The sequence below is a fragment of the Stigmatopora argus genome, chromosome 11 (assembly GCF_051989625.1).
Source record: "Stigmatopora argus isolate UIUO_Sarg chromosome 11, RoL_Sarg_1.0, whole genome shotgun sequence".
In the NCBI taxonomy this organism is placed as follows: domain Eukaryota; kingdom Metazoa; phylum Chordata; class Actinopteri; order Syngnathiformes; family Syngnathidae; genus Stigmatopora; species Stigmatopora argus.
The window spans coordinates 3305654-3330758 of NC_135397.1; the positions used below are offsets into that span (position 1 = coordinate 3305654).

General features: G+C 45.7%; 1 protein-coding gene across 9 annotated transcripts in view; it reads right to left on the bottom strand.

The window, feature by feature from the left end:
* LOC144084812 (methylated-DNA--protein-cysteine methyltransferase-like) overlaps nucleotides 1-25105 on the bottom strand; it is a 124974-nt gene that overhangs the window by 16466 nt on the left and 83403 nt on the right. For all 9 annotated transcript variants that reach the window (XR_013303915.1, XR_013303917.1, XR_013303918.1 and 6 more), the window contains 3 exons: nucleotides 13948-14114; nucleotides 9673-9812; nucleotides 6343-6497 (listed from right to left, as the gene is read on the bottom strand). Coding sequence is in view for 1 of the 9 variants with exons in the window: in XM_077613584.1 (XP_077469710.1) it covers nucleotides 6369-6497; nucleotides 9673-9812; nucleotides 13948-14114 (436 nt within the window). In the remaining 8 variants the exon portion in view is untranslated. The remainder of the gene's footprint in view (nucleotides 1-6342; nucleotides 6498-9672; nucleotides 9813-13947; nucleotides 14115-25105) is intronic.

The window sequence follows — 25105 nt, forward strand, 5'->3', positions numbered from 1 at the left end:
CGATCTTGCCGAGCGAGAGCCACGTTTCAGACATTTGCTCGTGGATTGTTATATTTATGAAGAAGGGGCGGATCCTAAAATAAAATAAAAAGATATCTCTTTATTAGAACTCTGCTCAGTAATATTGAACATCTCTAGCGGGTATGACTAACCGCCGCGATATTAGCCGGCGACGTCGTAGATTTATTGGAGCCGATCCGCGGCGATAAATATTTCTTCATTAGCGGGGTTGGCTTAATCGCGGCGTCTCGGCGAGTGACTCGCTTCGCTTTGGGTGACCGTCGGCGGGGCCGCTCAGGTGAAAGATTACGCTCCGGTGATAGCGCGCGCATAAAAGGGCGGCCGGACAATGAGGCAGTCAATGGAGAGTGCCGGCTCAAAGAGCCACAATGGCCGTGCGGGCTGGGAATTGGGCCGCGCGATATAAAGGAATGAAACCTTCAGCCGGGCCATGGAGGACAAGCATTCAGAAAAGAGCTTTCTGTTTGCGCTTTATCAATCGCCGCTTTCCCAGGAGGAAAAACAATTCCACCTGACCTTAAAAAACGGGAATATTAGCTTACGCCTTGGCTCCCCGTGTCGCCGTTATTGAGGAGGTCACAGGTTGACTTAAAATGGATGTTGCGCTGATCATACCTTTGTGCTCGCGCGTGTCCGGACAAGGGCCCATCAAACTAAAATAGCGTGACAATGGTTTATCTTGGCTGCTGGGCGGACAGTGCTGAGGAGGTCTTTTTTTTTTTTTTTTTAAAGGGATTGGCTCCTGGGGAAGTGGGAGTTTAGATACGGTTGTGGGACGCAACTACTTTGAGATGACATCAAGCGGGTTGACCTTTTTTGGAACAATTCTCCAGCAAAAACAAGGGCTTTGACCCTTTTCTTTTTTAAATAGTCTGTGTGTGAATGGGAAGATCTGATAATCCGTAGTTCCCCTGCTAAAACAACACACGGGGACGCACGCAAGCGTCTTTGCGGCGACAACTAGATCCGTACAAAGATTTCCACTTCACTCGGCGCAGTTGAAGAAAGAACGAGCAAAGTATCTCGGCGTGTGGGAAGAGCCATTAAACTTGAATTTGGGTGTCATTTGATACGTCATTAATGTTTCAGTGGATTTCACATTCACAAATGGAAGATTTAGGCGACGCGACTCGCCGTTCAGTCTGTTTTTTCCCTTTACGAACTTCACCGGGTCCCTTAAACGACACCCTAAATGTGGCCCGGGACGGGGGGGGGGGGGGGGGGGGGGGGGGGGGGGGGGGGGGGGGCGACGTTGCGCGGCCGTAAAATAGCTGCCGCGGTCCCACCATATAGAGCTCCTTTCATAGTGCCCCTCTGTAGCGCTTTGTCCGGTACTTCTGGATATGATATCATCTATTAATAATGTATTGGCAATGGATTACATAAAAAGGGAGCAGAAATAACATCCAATATTCATGCCCCCGGAGCTTGACTGTGTCCAATCCGTTTGGCCCATAAAACCTTCGCCCCATTTCCATATCCGCCGTGGGTCACGACAGGTCCGCCGCACAAAGACTCACAGAACGGCTCGACTCGAGGAAAAGGGCAGTTAAACAAAATGGACGTAAGGAAAAAAAAATAGAAGGATAAAAAAAAAAAAACGAAGTGAAAAAAGGCTCTTTTCGGAAAACCGGTGCTGCGTTTCCCCCTTTAATTGTGCCACTTGAGAAATTGACGTGCCTCTGAAACATGGCATGAATCTCGCAGTTATTGCGGTCCCCTTGGCAGGGAATGTTGATACAACATCTGCATGCTATAGAAAGTAATGGAAGTAGCAGAGGTGGCAGCTGCAACTCTACAGGAAGTGTGCCATTTTCAGGCAGCGCCGCTGTGAGAAGCGCTAACTGCCAGCCTGGTCTTGCAGGCGGCTCTGATTGCCAGGACACTATGACAAACAGGCTGGGGATGGGAGTGTTGCATCCTGGGGGATGACAGCTTCTGTTTGATTGTCAATAAGGCTCATTAGCAGGAAAAATGGGGAATGCGAAAGGAGATTAAATGGCTCCCCCCCTCGCGTTCTATTTTGCACGCTGACTTTTTACGTACAGAAAGACTTGGAGTACTTTCCGTGTCGCACATTCCGTCTCGAAAAGATCAGGCGCGGCTAACGCCGAACGTGTTCTCGCTCGGACTCATTTTGGGAACGGCGGCGGCGGCGGCGGATGTTCCCCGCAAGCGCCCCCGCGTCTCAGGCAAGGAGCGGCCAACAAAGCGGCGTGTAAGGGCCTTTCCCAGAAGAGTCCTTGTCACGCCGCGCCAAACCTCTGTGATTATCGTTGTTTTTGCAGAGAGTGTCCGCGCCTGCCAATACCGCTGTTCCATAAATGAATTTGGCCCCTCGTCAACGAATTACCTAACACGCAGAACTGTGTATGTGTCACATCCAATTCCAACTCACCGGCTTTGCCGGTGTGTGTCAGCTGGAGGACTTAATCATCAATCGTCAATCATAATAAGCCAAACACATTGATAGGGTGTCTGTCGTCCCCCTCCCCCTCCCGTCTTCCGCCTCCTTTGCGCACAGTTAAATAAGGAGTAAAGTGAGAAGTTAAAACTGACCTTGTTAAATCGGGACCACAATTTATAGTCTTAATTTAGGGTATGGATTAATTAGTCTTGGCAAGTGCGAGTATCGGCTTCTAGCGACGGCGTCACATCACAGGGCGCTTTCAAAACATCTCTGGAATCATTTCTGTCAAAGTCAACTGCAGACGCCGCGATCTGTTTTATTTTGAATATTTCCAGCACCCCGCTTTTAATTAATAATTGGGCAATTTATAGAGAGGATGTTAGTCTCTAATCAATAGCCTCCATCTTCCATCTTTCAAAATGAATCACTGCGACCAGTACGCCTGCACGCTACCTATGATGCTAACGGGCGTGAACATTGCACGCAGCTGAGGAATCCGACTGGTACTTTCCCCTCTCCCGGATCCAATCCTTCCCGTCATATAGATCGCAGTCTGCGGGGGCCGGAGGCGCTGACAGAGCCCAGATGCTCCCAGCCTGTCTGGGGGAACGGAGAGACTGGTGCCACGGGGTCCTGGAGCCTCTGAAGTGCCGCCCTCTCCGTCAACAGGACCAAGGCTAGACCTGCACTTTCTCTAGGCTGACACGCTCACGGATTGATACGTGCCGGGAGAGGCTCCGGCGAAATGCGGCCCCTTCGTCGGCCGGTCCTAATTAGAGAATTTCGGTTCGGCACCCGGGTTCACCAGGTTACGATGACACACTGGTTCAAGGTCAATGGCAAGCTCTCAGGGTTTCCTTTACTTTCTCATTTAATCCTGCCGCATCTCATCATGACTATCCTAAGCCAGGCGGCAGTTCTTTGTTCTCACAGAACCCCCCCCCCCCCCCCCCCCCCCCCCCCCAAAGAAAAGAAGTCTCCGATTGTCCCGCTTTGCCTCTCAAACGACAAAGATCATTGCAAGGGCATCAAATGATGCCATGTTTGCGATCGTATTGCCCTTTGTAGTGGCGACGTAGCGCGCCGGCGTGCGGCGGCGGCATTAGAGGACGCCGCGGCAGCTGTCGCGACTGGCTCTCGCCGTGCCTCGGTGTCAGGGCCTCCGAGGCCGGGCGGTCCCGGCAGACGGGCCAGAGGGGGAGGAAACCCGATAGCGCGGCCAAGGCTCAGTCTGTCCGTCTAGGCGGGCTATCTATTCCCGCGTCTGAGTGGCGGACTATCTGCATAACAAACACTCCTCCGGCTTCCCGGCAGCAGCGTGGCACTCGCAGCTTGCCTAACTTGCTCTCCAAAGTTTTTTTTTTTAATTCTTTTGATTTTCTTTCTCAATTTTTTCCCCCCTCCCCAGCTCGCTAAGTTCTCCAAAATAATAAAGGCTACGAACCAGCGAGCGATGCGGCCGCAGGACCTTCGTCCCGGAAATACGAGCCGACATGTATGAAGAGCAAGACGTGGAAGGCGTGGAGTGTGTTTGTATTTGATGTGGGGGAGAAAATTGCTCTGTAATGAGGAGGGGTGCCAGGATATGAGATGGGAAGTGGGGAGTTGGAGACAGGATGTAAGTTATGAGAAGGAAACCAATGTTAGGAAATGTAGTGGCTGCTGTTGTTGCGCCGCTTTAAGCTCAAATATCTCACCGCGCTTGCCACTCGGTGATTAATGCAACCTGGCTGGGTCCAATCTGCGAGGCCTGCGCTCGCAATGCCACCAAAACATATTCTTTGTGGAGCTCCGACGCGTGTGTCATGTGTGTGCGCGCGGGTGCATGTGAGGGGGTTAATAAATGTTGAATCAAACGCCGCACGAGACACTCACACTCCTTAAGGGTTGCCCATTAGCGGTGTGTGGGTGCATGGGGAGTTTATCAGTGTCTGGGTGATTTATGAAGTCAGACTCAATATCATCCACTTCACCCACACACATATGGACGTGCACATGTGCGCACATGAGCACGCGTGGCCGCACGCTCACGTGCGCCCACTGGAACAGGGGGCTCTCGTATTTGGGCAAAAAAATGAAGGCTTTGCCTGATGAGATGGACTTGGACTCGGCTTTAATCAAATTCTGAAAGTTGGACATCCAAAATGATAAAAGACCAATATTGCTGCTAGTACAAATATATCATAGGCTGCAAAAAAAATTTCTCCAAAATAGGAGAAAAAAGAAGGTGTGAAATATTTAATACGAAGCATTGCCTAGGGTACCTGAGCAATTACACGGCCAATTACTGCCAGCGTGGCTGACGCTTTGATGCCGGACTTGTTTTCAGCAGCAACTCGGCTTGCTAAATTTGTAGCATTCCTCCGAATTGAGTTAGCCATAAGCCAAAAAAAAAGAAAGGGGAAAGAAAAAGAAAAGGAGGGTGCTTACAGTGCACTTCAGAGTATGCCCAGCTTAAATGGGACCCCTTGTGGCTGTGTCACAACTCCCTTCGTTAGGGGGCTGACTGTAGCCTGTAGTCACCACAGGCATCATTAGCCCTCTGTGAAACCACAGACTGGGTCTCATTCTTCATCTGCCTGTCCGCCGCCTCGACATCCACGCTTACCGACGGCGAGCGAGTCCGGTGGCGCGGCGAGATCCCCGGTTTGGATGAGGAATTTAAAAATGCAGCGAAAAAAAAAAAGAAAAAAGAAAAAGTTGAAATGTATTCAAGGGGAGGGCCACTGGAATTGGATCAGTAAAGGTTAGAGTCGAGGTTATTTTGAGAGGGTGGATTATTAAGCTACCTGCGCTGCACAGAGGAGGAATAACTATGGGCATGTCAGGGTCACTCTGGAATTGCATTAGACAGTGAGGAGAATCAAGAATTTAATAGGGGAAGGAAAAGAATGAATCTGTCGACGCAACAAAAGATCCTTAAGGGGGAGTGTTGGAAATGTTCTGTCAAACCCTTTGCACACACACACACACACACATTTATGTCCAAATACAACACACACACACACTCCCTGCTGCCCCCCTCCATATGGTCCTTCCGAGATAAAATAACTCTCTCAAAAGGGATTAAGCGCGCGGTTGTGCGGGAAAATAAAATAACACCTAAACATGTAAGTTGCGGATCAAATGTGCGAGGCTGAATTCCAGGTTGAAATGTTGGATGTCAGTTTTCACGTTCTGTACTGCCCTCTAATGGAAATGACTCCGCTCGGAAAAGAGGAGGAAAAAGAGAAGAGGCTCAGCGACGGAGACGGGCAGGCACGCTAATCGGTAATGAGCCCGAGGCAGTCAACTTTTTATTGTAAATAAACGCAATTAAAAATGATGAAAGGCACTAATTTGACACGTGGAGATGCGTTGATTTTAAAAAGGAGCCGTATATAACGCGCAAGACGTCGTCGGCAATGGAGGTGCATTGCTAACAATGAGATCTAAATGGAGACAAAACAAATACTCCACTACAAAGCTTTGTAGCGGCAAAATTCCGAGCCTTTATCACTGGATGTCGAACAAAGCACTCGCTTGGCAGGAAATTAAAAAACCAACGAGAGGTACAAAGACTAATTCTGCTCTCAGAAAAAAAAAAACAATAACAACAACAACAACAATGCGAGAGACATATTTTTAAGGGAATAATAACTCTTTAGAAAAACCATTCCAAGCACTATCTGGCAAACGCAGCGGAGGCCCACGGGAGCATATGTTTGTAATTCCTACTGTTCTCTGTTTAAGTTATTTTTGTACATTCTAATTCTGCAACAACTCGCGAGTCCATTAACAATGCAAGCATCTCTATTCTTAGATTTTTTTTTTAAAAATGGATTGAATTGGAATGTTTACGTACACATGCAACTTGGTTTTATCTGTGTTTGTGTGTGTGTGCGTGTGTGGTTTTTCGGCGTCTGCCATACTTGATACAGTTGGCGTCCGTCGTGCGTCAGTCGTCCTCGCGCCGCCTCTCGTGGGCGAGCAGCCATTGTTTGAGGCGGTCGCCCCTGCCGCTCATGTACGGGCCACTCTGGCCGCTGCTCCAAATGACTCGGTGGCAGGGGATGATGAGCGGAATCTGGCACGGGCAAACAAAAGAGGAATTCATCCCCGAGGACGTGGACGTGCAACTTTTGCAAATGTTGTGCAAGCACATCTCGACAAAACCCGAGCCACTTTGATGTCTTATCTTTTTCTGGAAAGGTACAATTATCCCTCCTCTTATTTTTTTTCTATTCTTTTTTAACCACTGTTATAATTCACCACGGAGAATTGAATTTTTTAAAGAATAACCCTACCGAGTGTAAATACAGGAAAATCGCTGAAAGTAAAAAAAAGTCGACGTCGGCGCTGTGGTTCGCCGAGCGCTTCCTGCTAGAAATGCATTATGTATGACGGAGCCCGTGATTCGCCGCGTAAACGGGGCGTCTTTAAAGTCGTCGGTGTGTAGACGACGGCGATCCGCGGTTTTGCGGCCGCGGTGAAAGCGTGGCGACAAAAGCGTGGGTTTTGATCGCGCGCTATCCCGCATTCGGGGTGATGGCTCGGTCTATGGCGATAAATGTTTTCCCACTCTTTCAAAGTGTAACGCAAAGAAGCAATCAAAAATTAATGGGCAAAAACACCAGCAGGATGAATATTCAATGGAGAGGGTGTCAACATTAAGATCTGATAAGCCTGTGATCATTAAAAAGAGGAAGTCGGTGGAGCGTTTACACTTATTGCAGACGACTGCCAGGGGGGTCCCGGCTTCTTTGTAAACTAAATGGCTGGAGAAAGATTAAACAAGCCAGCCTAAAACACTTCGATCATTGTAAATTCAGAACAAGAGCGATGGCAAAAAAAAAACGCTTGCCGTGGATCACGGCAATTATTTCACGTCAAACCTTCCGCCATTGATTCCCCTCGCATTTAAAAAAAAAATGTCACTGCCAAACGGGCGGCGGCGTGGCTGTAATTTCTGCTTGATCATAACTTGACGGCTGCCGCGGCAAATAAAAGTTGGATGCGCCTGGCTTCAGATCCGTCATTAAACCCGCTCCCATATCAACGGCAATAAAACTTTCCGAGCCCCAGATTAACCTTGCAGACGGAGAAATACTGCTCCGGTATTCAGATCGATACCGTTCCCCGGGTTTGGAGGGAGAGCGGGGTACCCTCAAGGCCTTCGGATCTGTCTCCCGACTGCACGGGGAGGTGGGCTGCGCCGGGGCTGGGGGGCGGGAGGGAGTTAGCGCCGGATGCGTGAGGAGGCTCCACGCCGGGCTTATCGATACTCAAATCCTGCCGAGGAACCAGGCGAGGATCGATTGAGAGCGCTGAGCTTTTGGCGGCCGGGGCCCGAGCCCGAGCGCCGTTGCTGACGAGTAATTGACACTGACAATCTGACTCTGGATCAGTATCGGTGGCTCAGGGCTCCGGCTCCCAACCGCCCCTCAGCTAAAGGGTTGAAGGAGCGTGAGCGAGCGAGCTAACGTACGTACGGATGTGTGTCAAATCCGACTCGAGATGATTATTCAGCCGTCCAGAAGCGATGCCACCGGCTAGGGTCGTTGATAAAGTACGTAGGATAGGAAGAAAAAAAAGTTACATAACGGGAAAATAGGAGGCAGGAAGGAGATGTGAGTGGACTGCATTTGTGTACGAGGGGTGTTCTCTGTCTTAACGCGGCGGTGCCCACAGCGCTACACGGGCACCGCTAAACGGCCTTTGATCAAGAAGTCGGATCAAAAGGAGGCATACCGCTTGCCCCCTGGCCCTCCTTTTGGCGCACGTGGGCCAAAGAGGCCGAGCATTCTCCGGAAGACTGACGGAGAAAAAGGTAAAGCTTTGTGGGGAAGGGAATATTTCAGCTATTTAATAGAAAGATAATACTCTATAATGATTTATAAAATTTAAAAAAAGATGGAAAACTTATTATGAAATGATATAAAATTGAGACCTGGTGCCCACATATATGAACGTCACATTTTGATTCATTAATTTTGATTTAATTTTGATTCATCAATTATTAATTATTTTCACTTATTTGGGTCTTTTACCAAGAAAACGCACCTTATGGAGAAGCACCACCAATTTCGTCATCATAGTTTCTGGGTATGATGACAATTAGGCTTTGGTCGAGTCAATGATGATGACAAAGCCTAAGCCTATGTCCGATTATTATTATTATTATTATTATTATTATTATATAGGCAATAGACACAATATTATTATTTTTTTTATCCAACTTTTCCAAATCAAGATGAGGTCATATCGCAATAATCCCCATTGCATTTTTCATGTATTTTTATAAAATAGTATATATATATTTTTATGAATAGCTTCATAAATGGCTTAAAAGTTGATTAAATAAAATGATACATCATCTAGAAAACATACTTCCTGCCTATGGCATGCAAAAACAGTCTTTTTTGTATTTGTTTGGATAGTATTTAAGAGGGGTTAAAAGTTACGGTTTGTTTACTTTGGGGGTAGAAGACTAAAACTTGATACCAGGGTCACCAAGCTGGTGGCTTTGGGTGACCCCAAGGGCCCAATGAATAGTCCACAGGTCTGAAATAGGAGTGGCTCTACAGTGCCGTTTCTAGGAATCTTGTTCAGGAAACAGACGGCTTGAACAAGTAAACACTAAGTTGAGAAGGAATATTTATCTTAATTATTGTGAGAAAAAGAAATAATAATAATCTCACAGTTTTAAGAGGTGGTTGGTGCCTGCTTTCATTCTTTGGCTCCAGATTTAAATTAGTTTGTCACATTTGAACTTGATGTTCAATCGCTGCTGGCCCTCCCCGTTCAAACTGATTGGATTTCTAAGACCCGTCAATGAGTTTGTGTGGACTATAAACACTTCTTTCCTACACCCATCGAGCATATTGTTAAATGATGACATTTGATAACTACATTCTGGCACTTTTGTCAAGACAAAACTTTCAAGGCAAAAGCCACATTGGCACTAATGCAATTGTCCATTGTAATTAATGGCCGGGTGTGCTCGGATTCCTATCGTGTACGTAAATACTGACTAATGTTACGTTAAATAGACAGAAATGATACATATTGTTCATAAGAACTCCTTACGTAACGTTTCATTGGTGCTAATCAATCAACTCACCGTGGCTCATTATTTAAGGTCAAAATGCCTCATTATCACTAATCATTCGACTCGGAATCCACACACAATAGGCAATTGCCCATCTTCCCATTAATCACAGTAAATCTGCGGGAACGGGAAACCCGTCAATCACACGTACCGGATTTCTCCTCATGGCTCCGCCCACCGCCCGCGCCGCGGCGGGATTTCCCGCCATCTCAGCCAGGCGTTTGTAGGAGACCGTCTCCCCGATTTTGATGTCTCTGAAGAGGGTGTGCAGCACGCGACTAGTGAAGGTGTCTGCAGGAAAAAGAAAAAAAATGATGATTATATCTTGTTTAATCAATTGGTCTGACATTTAACAAAAATAAATAATACGTGCATGCAAATCACTGCAAAAATGAAACGTTTGAAACGTTCACCATGGATAAATTCCGCAGTTAAGTGCCCATAAACCCAGCTAAACACATGCAAGTCCCTCTATTTGACCTTCGCACTAGGAATAATACAGTACAGTAGCTGATGTGAGAAAATTATTTCCACGGCAGGAGGAGAGAAAAAAAATCTAGGTTATGCACTGAAAGGTCACAGCTAAAATTAAAAAAGTTGGCTCCTTCATTTAAAAGGATTAAGAGAGGCCAAAAAGACGGCAAATCTGCTCCAGATTTTTAATAATAATAATTTGAATGTTGCCTACCATTTGTGGCAGCGGGATGACTTTGAGGTTAATCAGACCAATTTGTCCTTTTAATTGCTTTCTATTCAGAGTAGATTCATTATATCATCTCCACTTAAATGGCAGAATTCTTCAAATCATCTGCAGCTTAACCGGCCACATTAACAGCTCTGATTTCATTAGCACTTTAGCAGTAGCTTTATCTTCTTTTTTTAATTTATATATATATATATATATATATATATTTGGTTGGATTATCAGGCAGTGGCGAGGAGGCATGTTTGTCTAGGCGCGCACCAAAAATATATATATATATATTTTCGACATTTCCAGAGCTTCGCTTTTGTAGCGGGCGAACAACACTTTGAACGTAGAAGAACACGACGCGGAAACAATGGTCTCGTTATCAAGAGGGGGTGAACTTTGTCTGGTATACACGAGTGCGTACGTGTACTCCGTCATAAAAATTCAATTAGTAATCTCCCATTCTCTCTCATTTATATGGTCTAAGAGAGCACATGACAAGTGATCTAGGAGAAATCCCCCTAAATTGGCATTGTGTGAAAACATGTCACACCCCCGTCTCACTTCTACAGAGTGAACATCCTGGTCTCCCCAGGCTCCCTCGCTACCTCGTAGTCACTCTCCGCTACACAAAGCCACACGAACAAGGCAATTTGCCTAAACTGGGGGGAATAAGTGTAAAACCTAAAGGGGATACATTTGATTGATGCGCACCCATGTGAGTTCTTTGTCTTCAACGAGGCCCGTAGGTACTGTTTAATAATTTTTCAGGTAATAATCACGCTGTCAACGAGATGACGGGCCCCGGCGCAGACGGAGGCGACGTTGTGACGAGATAAGGTACGCCCCCTTCCAAAAATTTCCTTTATGCATTATTCCCCCTCAGCAAAGGAAGTGGCTTTCGACCCGCGTGATGCGCATATTGATATCGCTTTGTCACTGATATGCCGACGACAGTTTGCCCAGACTTTAAGGACTGACAAATCCCGCGTTGACGTTTCCCCGCAAACAACCGAAAGTTGGCGCTTTAAGCGAAAAGCGCCTCCGTGTTGTTTACCTTAACCCCCTCCCCGACTAATTCCGGGTAGCCTATTTATCCCGAGAAAGAGGCGCCGATTCCAGAGGTTAAAGAATTGTGCCCTCATCAGCATTGGTGACAGGGGCTTCAAATGGGTCGCTGGAGGAAAGCGGCATAACCAACCCCCTTCCCCCCAGAGTCGTACCCCATAAAGAGACTAATACGCTGTGTTTGAGGTCAGGACCCTCTTTAGATCGGGTGCAGTGATGTCAATTGTTTAAATAAAAGTTGAGAGGAAGCACTTAGATGTTTACACGCGTGGCCATAATTATGTCACAGGTCATTACCTAGCGGGAGAGGCCAGGTAATAGGGCGAGCGTGGCGAGCGCGGCGAGCGTGGCGAGCGCGGCCAGTCCGAGGGATCTGGCGATTATGATTATTATCGACTCCTATGATTGATTTCCTGGTTTTTGGATATGAGAGCAATTTGAAAGAAGGTGGGAAAGGCACAATAAAAGGGAATTCCGTCAAGCGTGCTAATGATGGATTGAGAGCGATGACTTCCAGCTGACAGTCAGCTCGTCGTCGTCGTCGTCGCACGTGCTCGCGAGAATGGGACCAGAAGAAAAAAAAGACAATGGTGGAAATACAGCTAGCTCATTATCCTTTGTGTCTAATGGGAGGGAAGACTTTGACTCCCAGTCAAAGTGTCTCTGGAGTCTGGAGGGATCCACGTGTTTGAAGACTGACGGGGTGCTGATGATTCTCTGATTATTCGATATTCTGAAAACGTTCATTTCCCTAATTCCTCTCTACATCACAGGGGCGAGGCCTGGTGAGCGTCTCATCTCGCCCTGCGCTGCACGCAGGGGGGAGGTTGGTGCTCCTGCAGGAACGCAGTCATTTGGGCTTTGAAGAGCGCCCCTGTAAGCCCCCCCACCACCAGCAGCAGCAGCAAACCCCGTAGCCCGCGCCCCCCTCTCTCCCGCGCCGCTTACCGAGACTAAGATCCTCTCGTCTGTTACATATGGATGTATAATTAATGAGATAAGAATATGCATCGTTTTAAGAACCCACGGTAGAGTCTGTGTTTTCCTGAAGGTGGTGGGAAAGGGGAGGGGGGGTATCAAGCACACACATATACGCGCTTGCCAGTCCCGGTACCTCAGAGGACCAAAGTTGCGTGTGATGTTGCGTCTGACAATCAGTCAAGACGCGGCGGAAAACGGGCACCTCGGCTCTCCTTTCATGTCACCTCTGCGGCTCAGGTATATGGTGACAGCTAATATGAAAAGTGGCTTGTTTTGTCAGAAACGTGTAAATAAACATGGCAACACTTCAAGCGAAGGTCACAACTCAATATTACATGACAAGTGTAGCGAGAGCGCTGTCGCATGGAGGCTCTCCCGTAAGATAACCCAGCAAACAAAAGTTGCTTGTCACAGATTGTAATGACCTGATTAAACTTGTTTTGGCTGGATTTTTATTCTCGTTTTTTTCCCGTTCTGCGAATCGCTGCTTACGCAACAGTGAGCCGAAGCGCCGTTCCTCGTGAATTAACAAAAAAAACAACAACAACAATGCATTCCCCCGCTTGTCCTCCCTCAAAAGACAAATCCTCTCACCGCCAACATTTAACATTTTTAACCAGGCGCGGGCCACGGTTGCCCCGACTGAGCGCAATCCGGCCCTAAACCCAGTATTTACCGAGCCCCAAAACAACAGGCGAGGGAGGCGAGGCGCAACACGGCACAATCACCTATTCAGATCAGGTACTAATGAAGAATTCCATCTATCCTGAAATTTAATTAAAACCCCAAAGACTTGAGATGAGATGCGATTTGAAAGAGCCCGGGGCTGGTACACAAGCACTTGGTGGCGAAGGGAATCGCACTGAAAGGTGATATCGTAATTGGTCCTGATGTATTTCTGCATTGCCTTTGCGGGAACGTGGGACTCGGCGGCTGTATACGGCGGTCTCCGCGGAGTACCTGCTCATTGAAAATGCCATCACTCAAGCACTGCGGGTCTGCATGAAATTAGAGGGAAAGTGAGGCCTGATTGCCAGGGAAGGCAGACACAATTGTTAAATGCATATATTAGAGAGCCCGCTATTTTCCACGTGCAAGGTGCGATCCTGCGTCTAAATGAGAGCTCCGCAAAATTTTTCATGCGAAGCTGGTGAACTTTACCGCTTCAAAAAAAATGGCTGGTCGGCCAGCGGCGAAAGGGCACAATTAAAGACTTCTTTCTTGTCTTTATCATTCAAACGCACGCTGTGAAAGGACGCTAATTGCCCCCACCCCTTTCTTTTTTTAAGGAAGGGGGGGCAATGCGACTGCCCTGGCGCCGACAATAAGCTCATTCAAACTTTAGCACCGTTCACATGTTCTCATTAAAAGAAAGCGCGGGGGAAGACGAAAAAAAAAGAGCTTCCTGTCTGAAAATGTCAAGAGTGGAATTCGATCAGTTTCAAAGAATGTGCCAAGAATCATGGGAACGCTTGCCAAGACTAACACGCGTGGTAAGAGCCGCCACAGATTACTGAACCAAGTTACGGCTCTGCGTTGGGTTCTGTCCTCCCTCTCGCTCTCCCCCAGCTATAAAATACTTCATTATTAACACAGAGCGCCAGTGAGTGTAAGTGATGTAACTGACAATTAAGAGTGAAAGGCTGATCCCGACCGCGGCTCTGCAAATATTTATCCATGACAGACCTGCTCTCAGGGCGGGGTGGTGAAAGGCGGGCGGCGGCGGGAGACTCCCAGTGCTGCGCCGATCGCCAAAGTACGCCTGGAGCCATTCCACGCAGCGCCGCATTTCGGGGATCCTTTCCGCCGGGCCGCCGTTGACCACGCGGCACCTCGGGGGGGTCTCGCCGTTCCTGCCGGGAGACGAGAACGGATCAGAAGAGTCGTCGCGAACCGACAGACGGCGCTAAAGGACGCCGCCGGGGTGTAACTAGATGCCCCGCGGGGTCACGCGGGCACAGGGTGACATCATTTACCAAATGAAATGGGAGTCGTTAAAGAGGGACGCGGTCGAATGAAAAATTATGCCGCGCTTTATCGACGTGCTAATCAGTTTGGCTGGGAGGCCTGGCAGCGATCGTTGAGTCAATCAAAATTGATTGACCTATATAGCGGCGCCAATGGCATGGGGGATAAAATAAAAAAAAGTTAATCAACTTTAGAGTATTTTTTTAAGTTATTAGAGTTTGAGGTGGGTTTAGCACTTAAATGACTGATTTGAAAGATTAAATACATTTATGGGCAGCCATTGACAAAAATATACATCCAATCCATTTGAACTGGTTCAATTGGATCGAGGGTCTACAAGTGACAAAACTAAAGGAATGGCATGGAGGGATAAAAAAAAAAGTTAATCAACTTTAGAGTATTTTTTTAAATCATTCATTTTAATTGCCATAATTGTTTATATTCATTTTAGTTTTATTCACACAAATATAGACATGTTTATACTGAGGGAAATATATGTATGTATATATATTTTTTAAATCTAAATGCCTATGCATATTAAAGGGTTATCTCATTTGGATTCTGATTGGCAAAATGTTACGACATCACACAAGTATTCCGAACTTTATGTAATTTAGTATAAACCTCTGTAAGATTGTGGCCTTTTATTCAATAAAGAAATGACGGCCTTAGTTACTGAAAGCATCACTTATGCTTTTTGCAGGAAAGACTTTCGTCAGCATTTATGCCCAAATGATCTCACGTTTGCTCCACAGAGGGAGAGATTTGATTTTAAAAATACACTTGGGTATTTTTAACAATGCACATTTTTCTGTGTTTTGGCCACATACAGACTGTGGTTTGGTCACTGCGTGGATTTCAACAAAACTATAGTCGCAAAAAAGGGACACAGATGGATGTTGAACTTTTTTTAACTAAATTGTTTTAATACCTTTTAATTTGTTTTATCTTTAATCATTGTCATAATCAAGAAAATAAAAAGGAACCATTATTAATGTAAATTCAACATATGTACATACATTTATTGTATATACACAGATGTATTTTTCTTTAACCTGTTGAAAACTAGCTTTTTACTTTTTCAATAAAAATCTTTTGTTGTTATTGCACATTTTCCGGGAATGACTTTCTTTAGGTTGCTGACTGGCTGAAATGACCTCACAATTGACACATATTTTACAGATCCCAGATGGGGCAGGAATTTGTTTTTGAAGATACACAGAGGTCCTTTTAATAGTGGATATTTTCTTTTCTTTCTATATGTGTTTTGGACATACTGCAAACTATAGTTAGGTCACCCAAAAGACCTTTGCACACTAAATGCAGCCATGGTGAAGAAAGCTTTTCTTTTTTGTGTGTGTGTGTGCATATGCAGAAAAAAAACGTGTTTAGTTTTGTTTGAATGAAGTCAGTGGTCTTTTCCTTTTTGGACAATTATTACTTTTCCAGGGCTGTTTGTATTATTTTTACAATGTGTATGACTAACTCGATGAATATTATATACGAACGTTTTGCCAATTTTTTTTAATTAGTTTTTTTTTTAATATGGGTTAAAAGGTTGGCTTTCTTCAGGTTTCTGATTGGTTACGGCAAGGGTGTCAGACCGGACCATTTCAGATATAATATTTAGATTTTTGTTTTTATAAATAGATTAAAATCCCTGAATATTCATTTTTTTATAGATCTAAAACAATGTTTATTTGAGCTTTTTTAAATATATTTTTAGATTTTACAAAATGATTTTTGAACTAAAAACAGAAAAAAATGATTAAAAAATGACAATTATTGATTTAAAAGGGGGAAAATCAGGAAATTCAATATACATCTATACTCTTCATTTTAATTTGATCCTAAAACAGAAAGTCGGCACTCATGATTTACTTTCCCGGGCCACACAAAATGATGCGACGGGCCAGATTTGGCCCCCGGGCCGCCACTTTGACACATGTGGGTTATGGTAATTCTATTATTTGTGGTATTTTTCCCCTTAAATATTACATTATTTGATTTAATTAAAAAAAAAAAACATTTTATGTTTTTAGAGTTTGAGGTAGGTTTAGCACTTAAATGACTGATTTGAAAGTAAATGAAAATAAATATATGGGCTGCCATTGACGCAAATATGCATCCACTCCTGTTGAACTAGTTCAATTGGATCGAGGGTTTACGAGTGACAAAATTAATTTCAATTCACAGCAAAAGGACAAAAATCACATAAGTCGACCATTGTCAATGACACCTTCCCTAATAAACAACGTTTACACCTCAAAACCCTAATTCTAGCACTCCTTGTTGCTTCCGTATGTAACTGAGATCTTAGGAATGATTTTGCATACCACTACAACAATGACCAGATATCTTGACCCACGTGGGCAGTAAAAAAAAAAATGCAATTAAAATACGCCTAAACTAATGAGACCTTTGGTGAAGTACAAAAGAAAACATTGTTGGGCCAGAAGGAACAGTGGTAATAGTTTAACAACATTAAGGAAGTGGAGTCATTTCTTCGGGGGTTGAAATGTCTTGCAGCTGCTCAAGGAAAAAAGTGAACGGGCTTAGCGTTAACAAGAGTTTCAACTCTGCTTGGGTCGAGTTGAGAGTTCATGACAAGAATAAATGGATTTTTTTTGGCCAGAGCCGCACTTGGACGTGCATCTTAGCACGAGTGGACGCTTGGAGGAATTTGCCGACGGTTGAGTTGGCATCACTTAACAGCTGAATTTCTCCCCGCCGCTGACCACCCCCTAGGTCAACGTGAGCGAGCAGACTGACCCATATTTGACACTTAAAGACCCTACTGGGAAGGTTCTCTCGGAGCCCGTGCATTACGGCAAAGTGGACCTCAAGCTGTGTGCGCTTCTTAAGGCGGGTAGCCCGTTCCATTAACTGGTGTACGACGCTTATAAATAAATAACTTTGCCATTTAAGTGCCTCTCTTTCAAAATTGGCTTATCCTGTACTGTATTAATAATAGACATTTACTTTGTTAAACACAAAATGTGTCCCTTTCCCCACCTCGCTATCGTGTCTTCGCACTTCTGGGGGTCACCGTGTGCGCCACTATCTCATTATCTCCACCAGGGAAGAGTTTGTGGACACGTTGTGCAATTATGCAAACGCGTTCCAAAAGAAACTTTGTTGCAGGTTAGCACATAGGCCAAAAAAAGACCCCATTAAATTTTGCTGTGACTCCAGAAGGCTAGGAATAAAATAAAGAAAAACTAGCAATGCGGGATTATCAACTTAATCAACACCAAATTCATACTGATCAAAGATAACAGAATACTACAGGCTTGGGTGAGAGCTTTGACACTGCTATTTGTAAAAGTACAATTTGCGAGCCATATTGTCATTGTGGTAAAAAAAATTATAATACAATTAAATACTGGGTCTCTGCTATCCTTTCCTTGAATGCCAATACATTTCTATTTCTTTTGGAAATGTAATGATAAAGGCAAAACACACGGGATTTAATAAAATGACAATTGCTGAACAAAACCAAATGCCTCAACTAATGTCCTGCATAACAACATTGATATTTGGGTGCGATTTAACAGGCGACTCGCCCCGCAACTTCCTTCAACACAGGTACAACCAGAGAGCAAATTGGACGTGTTCGGTGCCAATCCAAATCGGAACTGATCGGCAGAGGGTCTGCACTCCGCCGGTGGGATTCCCGTAACACTACACACGTGAAGCCAGGCTTTAGCGGAGGACCGTGACCGAGCATCCCCACCTGCTACCGTTTGCGGCCACGCGACGAAAAGCCTCCCGGGTGCCGTTGAGCACCGGCTGTAAATACAGTCCAAAGTGTGAACACTCTCATTCCTACATGAAGCAGGCGGCGGTTTCTAGTTGGAACCCGGCAGGCCTGTCAGCGGGGTCTCGTGCCGAGACCCTTTCAAACAATGGCCGTGGCTCATGGCAATCTCTAGCCGGCACGGGTGAGTGCCCAGCCAGCCCCTACTTGTCATTGTTTCTCCTTTCTACCCCCGCCCGACTCCCCTTCTTCTTCCTTCAGCATTTCTCTCTCCTCCCACACCCACCAGCATTCCCCTCCACCTCCTCTTTCTCTGTGCAAGGATCTTCAGGCCACCTCACTGTACGCTCGCTCCCCCTCTCCATCACCGCATCCTCTACTCCTCTTCTGCGAGAGGATGTTCCAGCCGCTGCACACTGACAGCTCGGGGATATTGTGTGTGGAAATGTTCCTGTTGGACCCCCAGGCCTTTACAATCTACCGGACAAAGGCTAGCGTACCTTTGCTTAAGGCGCCTCACCTTTGACCCCCCTCCCGGCTCGCACTTCACACTTGTCACCGTGGTTAATTTCCCGCCGACCCCCGCCCCCCGCCGTCACAGATGCGCCCGGCTTTCGAGGTGCCGGCGTGAGTGATACAACATTGACAGTAGTAAAAGTTAATGCAATGCAGTCCATGTTATGGCTGGTAAACAAGAGGCAGATAAATAAATAAAAGGAGGGGGAAGAACACGAGCGGAGATGAAGTCTGTCACCTCCAGGTGCGATGGGGGATTGCTTCTAAAGAGCACCAGGGCAGTGTAGATGTATGTTCCGAGCAGGCAACATTTTTCCCCCTCTCCTCGGTGACTCGTAAATTAGACCACGGCATTGTGGACTTTGAAACTACTCATGAGGGATGTCATCTTTGCCTTGACTTCATTGCAAGTAAAAGACCAGAGAATACAGTGGCACATAACTTACTGGTTTCAAGTGTTACTGCCGAGTTGACCGACTTACGAGTTCTTTTTTTTTTACTTTCAGGTTGTTGCTTGGTTGATATTTTCTTAGTTGATAAAGTACTTGCAAACAAAGTATGTTTACGTGAAAGGATGGCGTTATAATTAATCTCAGGTGGCGAGACTGGTCAGGTCAAGCGCCTCACAAATCAAGGGTGGTGAGTTCGAAGCCAGAACTTGGGCCTTAACTATGGGGAGACTGCATGTTTTTCTCCTCGTGCCTGCGTGGGTTTTCTCCAGGTACACCAGTTTCTTCCCATATTGCAAAAATATGCATGGCAGGTTCAATGAATACTCCAAATTATCCATTGTTGCGCGTTTGTGAGGGTGAACATTTTCGATCTCGCTACGGTGCCCTGTGATTGGCTGATGACCAGTTCAGGATTTACCTTTAATTGGGAGGGGTTTTATGGATGACCCTAGTAAATGGGCGGATGGATAATTAATCTCAAAGGGATATTTAGTTTAGAAAACATGAATTGGAGTGACTTTTGATAGAGTTGGGAAATAATTGATTGTAAAAAGCACACACAAACATATTTGTTTTTATCAAGTACATTTTGGTGTTTTGGCCTTTTGTCCATAACGAACCTGCAGTTCAGTTCGGGGAAAGAAAGTGCTTTTTTTCTCAACTCCGGCTGCAGAAATACAGTAGTAATTGCTTCCACGGTACCACTATGCACTTTTGTTTTATATTCAGACAAAGAAAAATATCTCCATCTATACAAGTCTTGCGGCTAGTTATCATATTTTGACTCCATCACCGGTAATAACAAATAATTCAGGGCTAGCCAGGATGCGCTGCACTAAAAAGAATATTTCCCTTGACAGCAGATTGTGATTCCAGAAAATTTCTAATATTGTGCTCCTGTCACAATCAATTTCCAATTACCATAAATCATTGCTGCACAAAGTGGGAGTCATTTGGAGCACTGCCTATTTCCTAATATAAAGAATGAATTGCACATTTGTATAATATCACAGGTTATTTCATTCATCCAGGAGGAAACAATCAAAGGAGACAAAAGGAAAGAGAAAAAAAAAAAAGGATATCGACTTGAAATTTTCCAATTTTCTCAGCTATGTTTTCGGACTCGTACTCGCACAAGTCTTCAGTAAGACTTTTTCTATCAAGTGCAGAATAGAAACAGGTTAGCCACAACATCTAATTGAAAGGAATCTGGCGAAGGGTGTAATGGTTTAGCGCACAAAAAAAGGGGGAGAAGAAAAAAAAACTCAGAACTCATGCCTCCATCCTGTGAAGCGTGATGGCGCTCATCCCGACTCGATCGGCTGTCACTTTTGACACAGCCTGCCAGGGTTCTCCTTCACCGATCATGGGTAACATAGCGGGTCAGAGGATGAAATAGAAAAGGCCAAGCGCAGTCCAATATTTTCCCCGGCCTTATAACGGCAGATACTTAACTTGGAAACGTCAAGGACTCAAGAGAGCATGAAAAAAGCCTAAAATGACTGTCTAAAAAGGCAGGCGGGGTCGGAGGGGGTGTGGGGGCAAAACACAGCATGTCTCTATGAATGTCAAGATCCTGATGGTCTCGAAGCCAAGGCTGTGATACGATTGTAAGGCACTTGCTCAGTGCGGCTCGTTCAACCATTTGAGGATCATTCAGACGCCGATCTGGCGACTGCGGCATTAAAGTCGAGAGCTTTTCCGAGAGGCGCTTGTTGTCCTCTGCGGGTGCACGTTCCCATTTCTCGGGAAAGGAAAAAAAATACAATCAAAGTGGGCAGGATAAACGGCTCTCTGGATATCCAACTCCTCTTAAGAATTAGCCAATGACCGGCGCGGAGTTGAACGCGATGCATAAAAGGTGGCGGCGGCAGGTGCAGGGGAAGGCAACAAAGCACACAACAATTAGGCCTTCTCCCAGTTGGCTCGCCACGGGAGTCAGTGAAGGCATGTAATACCACAGCCTTAACTCTTAGTCCATTATGTAGTGTATCCGCAGCCCGGAGCAGCAATGTTTATCTTCAACAGACTACTGAGCAGTTTCAAATCGCATTTTTAGCCCCTATTCTCAAGTGCCACAGTAAGAGATTCCAATTACCCGAATGGTAAGGAGCCAGCGAGGGAGGCATAAAGTACATTAGGGATCCCCTGTAACTGCGGGGACCTTTTAGAGACACGGCTGAAGAGGGCCGAGAGACTGGGAGCTGATGATGGTGGTGGTGGTGGTGGTGCTGATGGTGGAGGAGGAATGGGGAGGGTTTGCACGGTGACCCCGCATGGATAGCCTCTGTCAAAACTTGACCACGTCAAGCACAAAGGCATTATGGGAATCCAGTGTCACCAAGTCCTAATTACTGTCTGTGTTCAGAGCAAATTACTGCCTTGTTCCTCTGATTAGCGAGGAGGCTAATCTTCACCTGTGTACGCCAGCACTGCTGAGGGCCCTTGAGTGTTAGCGCTTCGTCTTCTGTAATTTATTTTTAAATCAGTGCCCGCTCCCAGGAGTTTTGAGTGTTTTGTTGTGAACCGCTTACCATGATCCCCACCGCCGCCCCCTCACCCCTAAATCCTTGACTAAATCCTTGTTTGGTGCCACAGGAAGATAAGCAAGAACAACACTTGGGCATAATTGACTCGTACTCCTCTCCGAGATGTCAGCGCGAAATCATCTCTCTGCATATTGCCTTAGTATGTCGCGCGGTGCGCACTTCTGCATGTTGCAGATACAGAATCCAATCAAGTTGGAAAACAAACTAGCTCAACCCCTTCCTGGCGGGGAGAAACTTCTCGGTCGACAGTTGGGAGGGGGAGAAGAGAAAAAAAAAAGTGCAGGAGAGCTGTTTTTAGCTACAACTCTCTCCATACCTCCTGCCTTCACCCAGGAGGTTGCGTTCCAGAAAAAAAACAAAAAAAACGCAACATTCGCAGGATTCAGTCAGTGTCTCGTCCGTCTGTGCGTAGAGCGTCACAGGTAGTGTTACACAGGTGCTGCTCTGCACAGGAAGTGGCACACCGAGCTTGATTGGGACAGTCCCCGGAGAGGGGCGCATAAACATAGTGCACAGATGGGTCCAAGGGCCAGTGGGAGCAGCACCTTAATGAATACACAGCTGAGTACTACACTTCACAACATGCAAAACAATATTCAGAGGCCGCCGCGGTGGAAAAGGGGAAAAAAAATGGAACAAAAATGATCTGAATATCATTAGGCTATGAATTATTCATGGCTATTTCTAGGGAGACCGCGTCAAAAAGTCCCTCGGCCTGCCGTCTGATGGTTTCATTCAAGATCTCAGCAGATATCCGTTTGTATGACAAAGCAGTTTAAGTTACAAATGTAAGCAGTTTATGTAGGACACAGTTGGGGCTCGGGTGCCGGCGACGTAATAATTAGGAGTGATTAAAAGGGTGCACTGGGCTAAGTATAAACAGATCTAGGGAGAGGTGGCGTGAAGAAAAAAAAAAGAAAAAAAAAACATGCATTGGGAGAGGTTGGTGTGATGAAAAAAAACGGGAAAAAAACATGTATTGTTGACATGTTACTTCCCGATGTTTGGATGCATGATGTAAACAGACGCCAAACATGGAGCATATTTAGCGTCGTTGTATTCAGCGTGAATCGGGGTATTGATTCACAACACGACGAGTGTGAGAAAAAAAAAAACGATAAATGCATCACCTCAAATATTTCACACCAACGTCGTCAGTGTGCAAAAAGCTGTTGTGACAGCTTGGGTATTGGGGCTGCGTGGATGGAGGACGCCTGGCTGCGTACGAATGCCAAACGCGCAAGGGGGGGTGGCGGCTTTGACAGAAAAAAAAACAGCCCACCGTCGAACAATTAGGTGCTTCTCGGGCCCCCGTCCCGTGTTGCCGGCGATAATGGAAAGCTGTGAGGATAACTGGTGATAAATAGACTTTAACACCCTCCTCCTTAAAAGCAATGCGGGCCCGCCGTCCTTCTCGTATGCTTAGCTAATCATGACCATGGCCGGCAAATTCATACAAAAGACTAATTACTGTTGTACTCCACTTGAGTCTCAAAAGGCCTCTTATTGAAGGACTTGGGGGTTCTCCTGCTTCTTTTCTCCTCTTGATGGGTATTTTTTAACAAGTAGGGGCTGGCGCGAGACAAAAGCGTTTAAAAATCGGTGATTGCTTTCATCCGCTTTAATTACATTCAGAAATGGCATTTCTGCCACATAATACACCTCTATTGTTTCAGAATTATCTGGCTCGGGGAGGAAAATCTACAATACTTGACGCCGCCGCCGCCGCCGAGCTAAATCGCCTCTTGAAATTGAAATACGCTCTGGAAATCCCAAATAAAAAGCCGGGCCGTGCCGCTTGGCATTCTGCAAAACGCCATTATTATGCATATCCAGGTAGAAAGTTAATTAACCCAAAGCTTAAGCTAATTATGGTAGCAGAATGCTATCAACCAAGCGCTTTCAGTCAGACAGCTGTCCGGAATTTCATTTGCTAATCATTTGTCTTTTGCCAGAGCATATGGTACACCTCCCCGCTATCACAGCAACAACAAACAGATGAAAATCATTAACTAAAAAACAATGAGCAATGTGGAAAAATCAGACGCAGATTTATGTGGCTTTGTGTCGTAGAGGGAACTGTGGGGGGGTTAAAAGGCGGATTTGCAGCCCTGGAAAGTATAATGCGCCTTTTTTTTTTGCTCGAAGATACTCTGGATTTTTAGGTGGATCACGTGACCAGAGCGTGCTGGGATTTCAGATGCGCAAATATATTGTTTATATCTATATGCAAATGAGGCGGAATGTTGATCCCTGTTAAATTAATTACACGTTTCTATAGAAACATTTTTTTTAGCTTCTAGCACTGTACTTTTTCTTTCCTTTTTTTTGAAGGAATCCCAGAGCTCGGAATTAAATCAATTATTTTGCGAGAAATGTTTCATGCATTATTTTTTTTTGCCCCCCTCGCTCCTGCTGGTGAAAAAAAACACATCATGGAGGCTGTTTAAGGGTGATTGATATCGGCATTGCCTGGCGACATTATCAGGCAATAAAGGCTACTCAGGTTCTAATGCAACATGTCATACTCAGGCTCCTGTAGTACATTTCTATTGAGGACCTCACAGGCTAAATTGCTTCCCCCCCACGCCGCCACCGCCGTCATCTGCCCTCCCTTCCTCACATCTCAGGCCGCTTGACAGACAAATTGATCAAAGCATTGTAAAATAATATGCTCACAAAATGTCTTGGGGCAGGAGTCTATTTTTTCATATTTTACACCAGCCCCCCCCCCAAAAAAGAGCAGTATGATTTCCTTAGTGTTACAAGTCTATGTGAAAGATTCATTATATTTCATCCGATAGTAATATGTTGTAAACAAAACATGAATCATTACGTATTTCTAAGCGTGCTAAAAAGGAACAGGGAAAGGAGGGTGGGGGGGGTTGCAGATGGGCGGGCGGGGCGTTTGGTGAAGCTTTTTAGCGGGGAGGCTGGTACGTCGGGCCCCAACTGGGGTTGTTGGAGATGTAATGAATTTGTTCATGTGATGGTGCCTTCAGGGCTGTCGTTAAGACTGGCAGAGAGGAAGGTTGATTTGGGGAAACGTGGCGAAGATCAGTTAGCAAGCAAAAGGGGCTTGAGACGTTTCTATTAGAGGGAGCTGACGGTCATGGTGCCTAAGCAATACTTCAAGAGCATTTATGTGGCCATAATGGCGCTTATCAATAACTATCTATCAATGCCCGCAATGCTTTTGCCGGCGCCCCGGCGAATTTGGCAGCCGAGAAACAACAGACCCGCGCAGCGGCGGTCACACATCATCTCGCCGTGCATACTAGATGCATTTCCCTCATCCAAAATATGGCCTGGGAGATCATTCATCAAGGCTGACTGGCAAAGCCAGCCGCCCCGGCACGAGGAAAGCTGACAAGAGCCTTGTTTAGTATGTCATAAATAAATCAATGGAAATGGCTGATCCTCACCACTATTATAGCTACACCGGGGCTTTCGCGAGATCTACATAGGTAAGCTTCCATTTTGTCACTTTATCGGCGCCTCCTTTTTCGACACGGGTCCGAAAGCAAACATTTTCTTTAATAATTCCTGCCCGGCACACCTCGGAGAACGCGATGGGAGCTTCGCTTATGACCGACAGC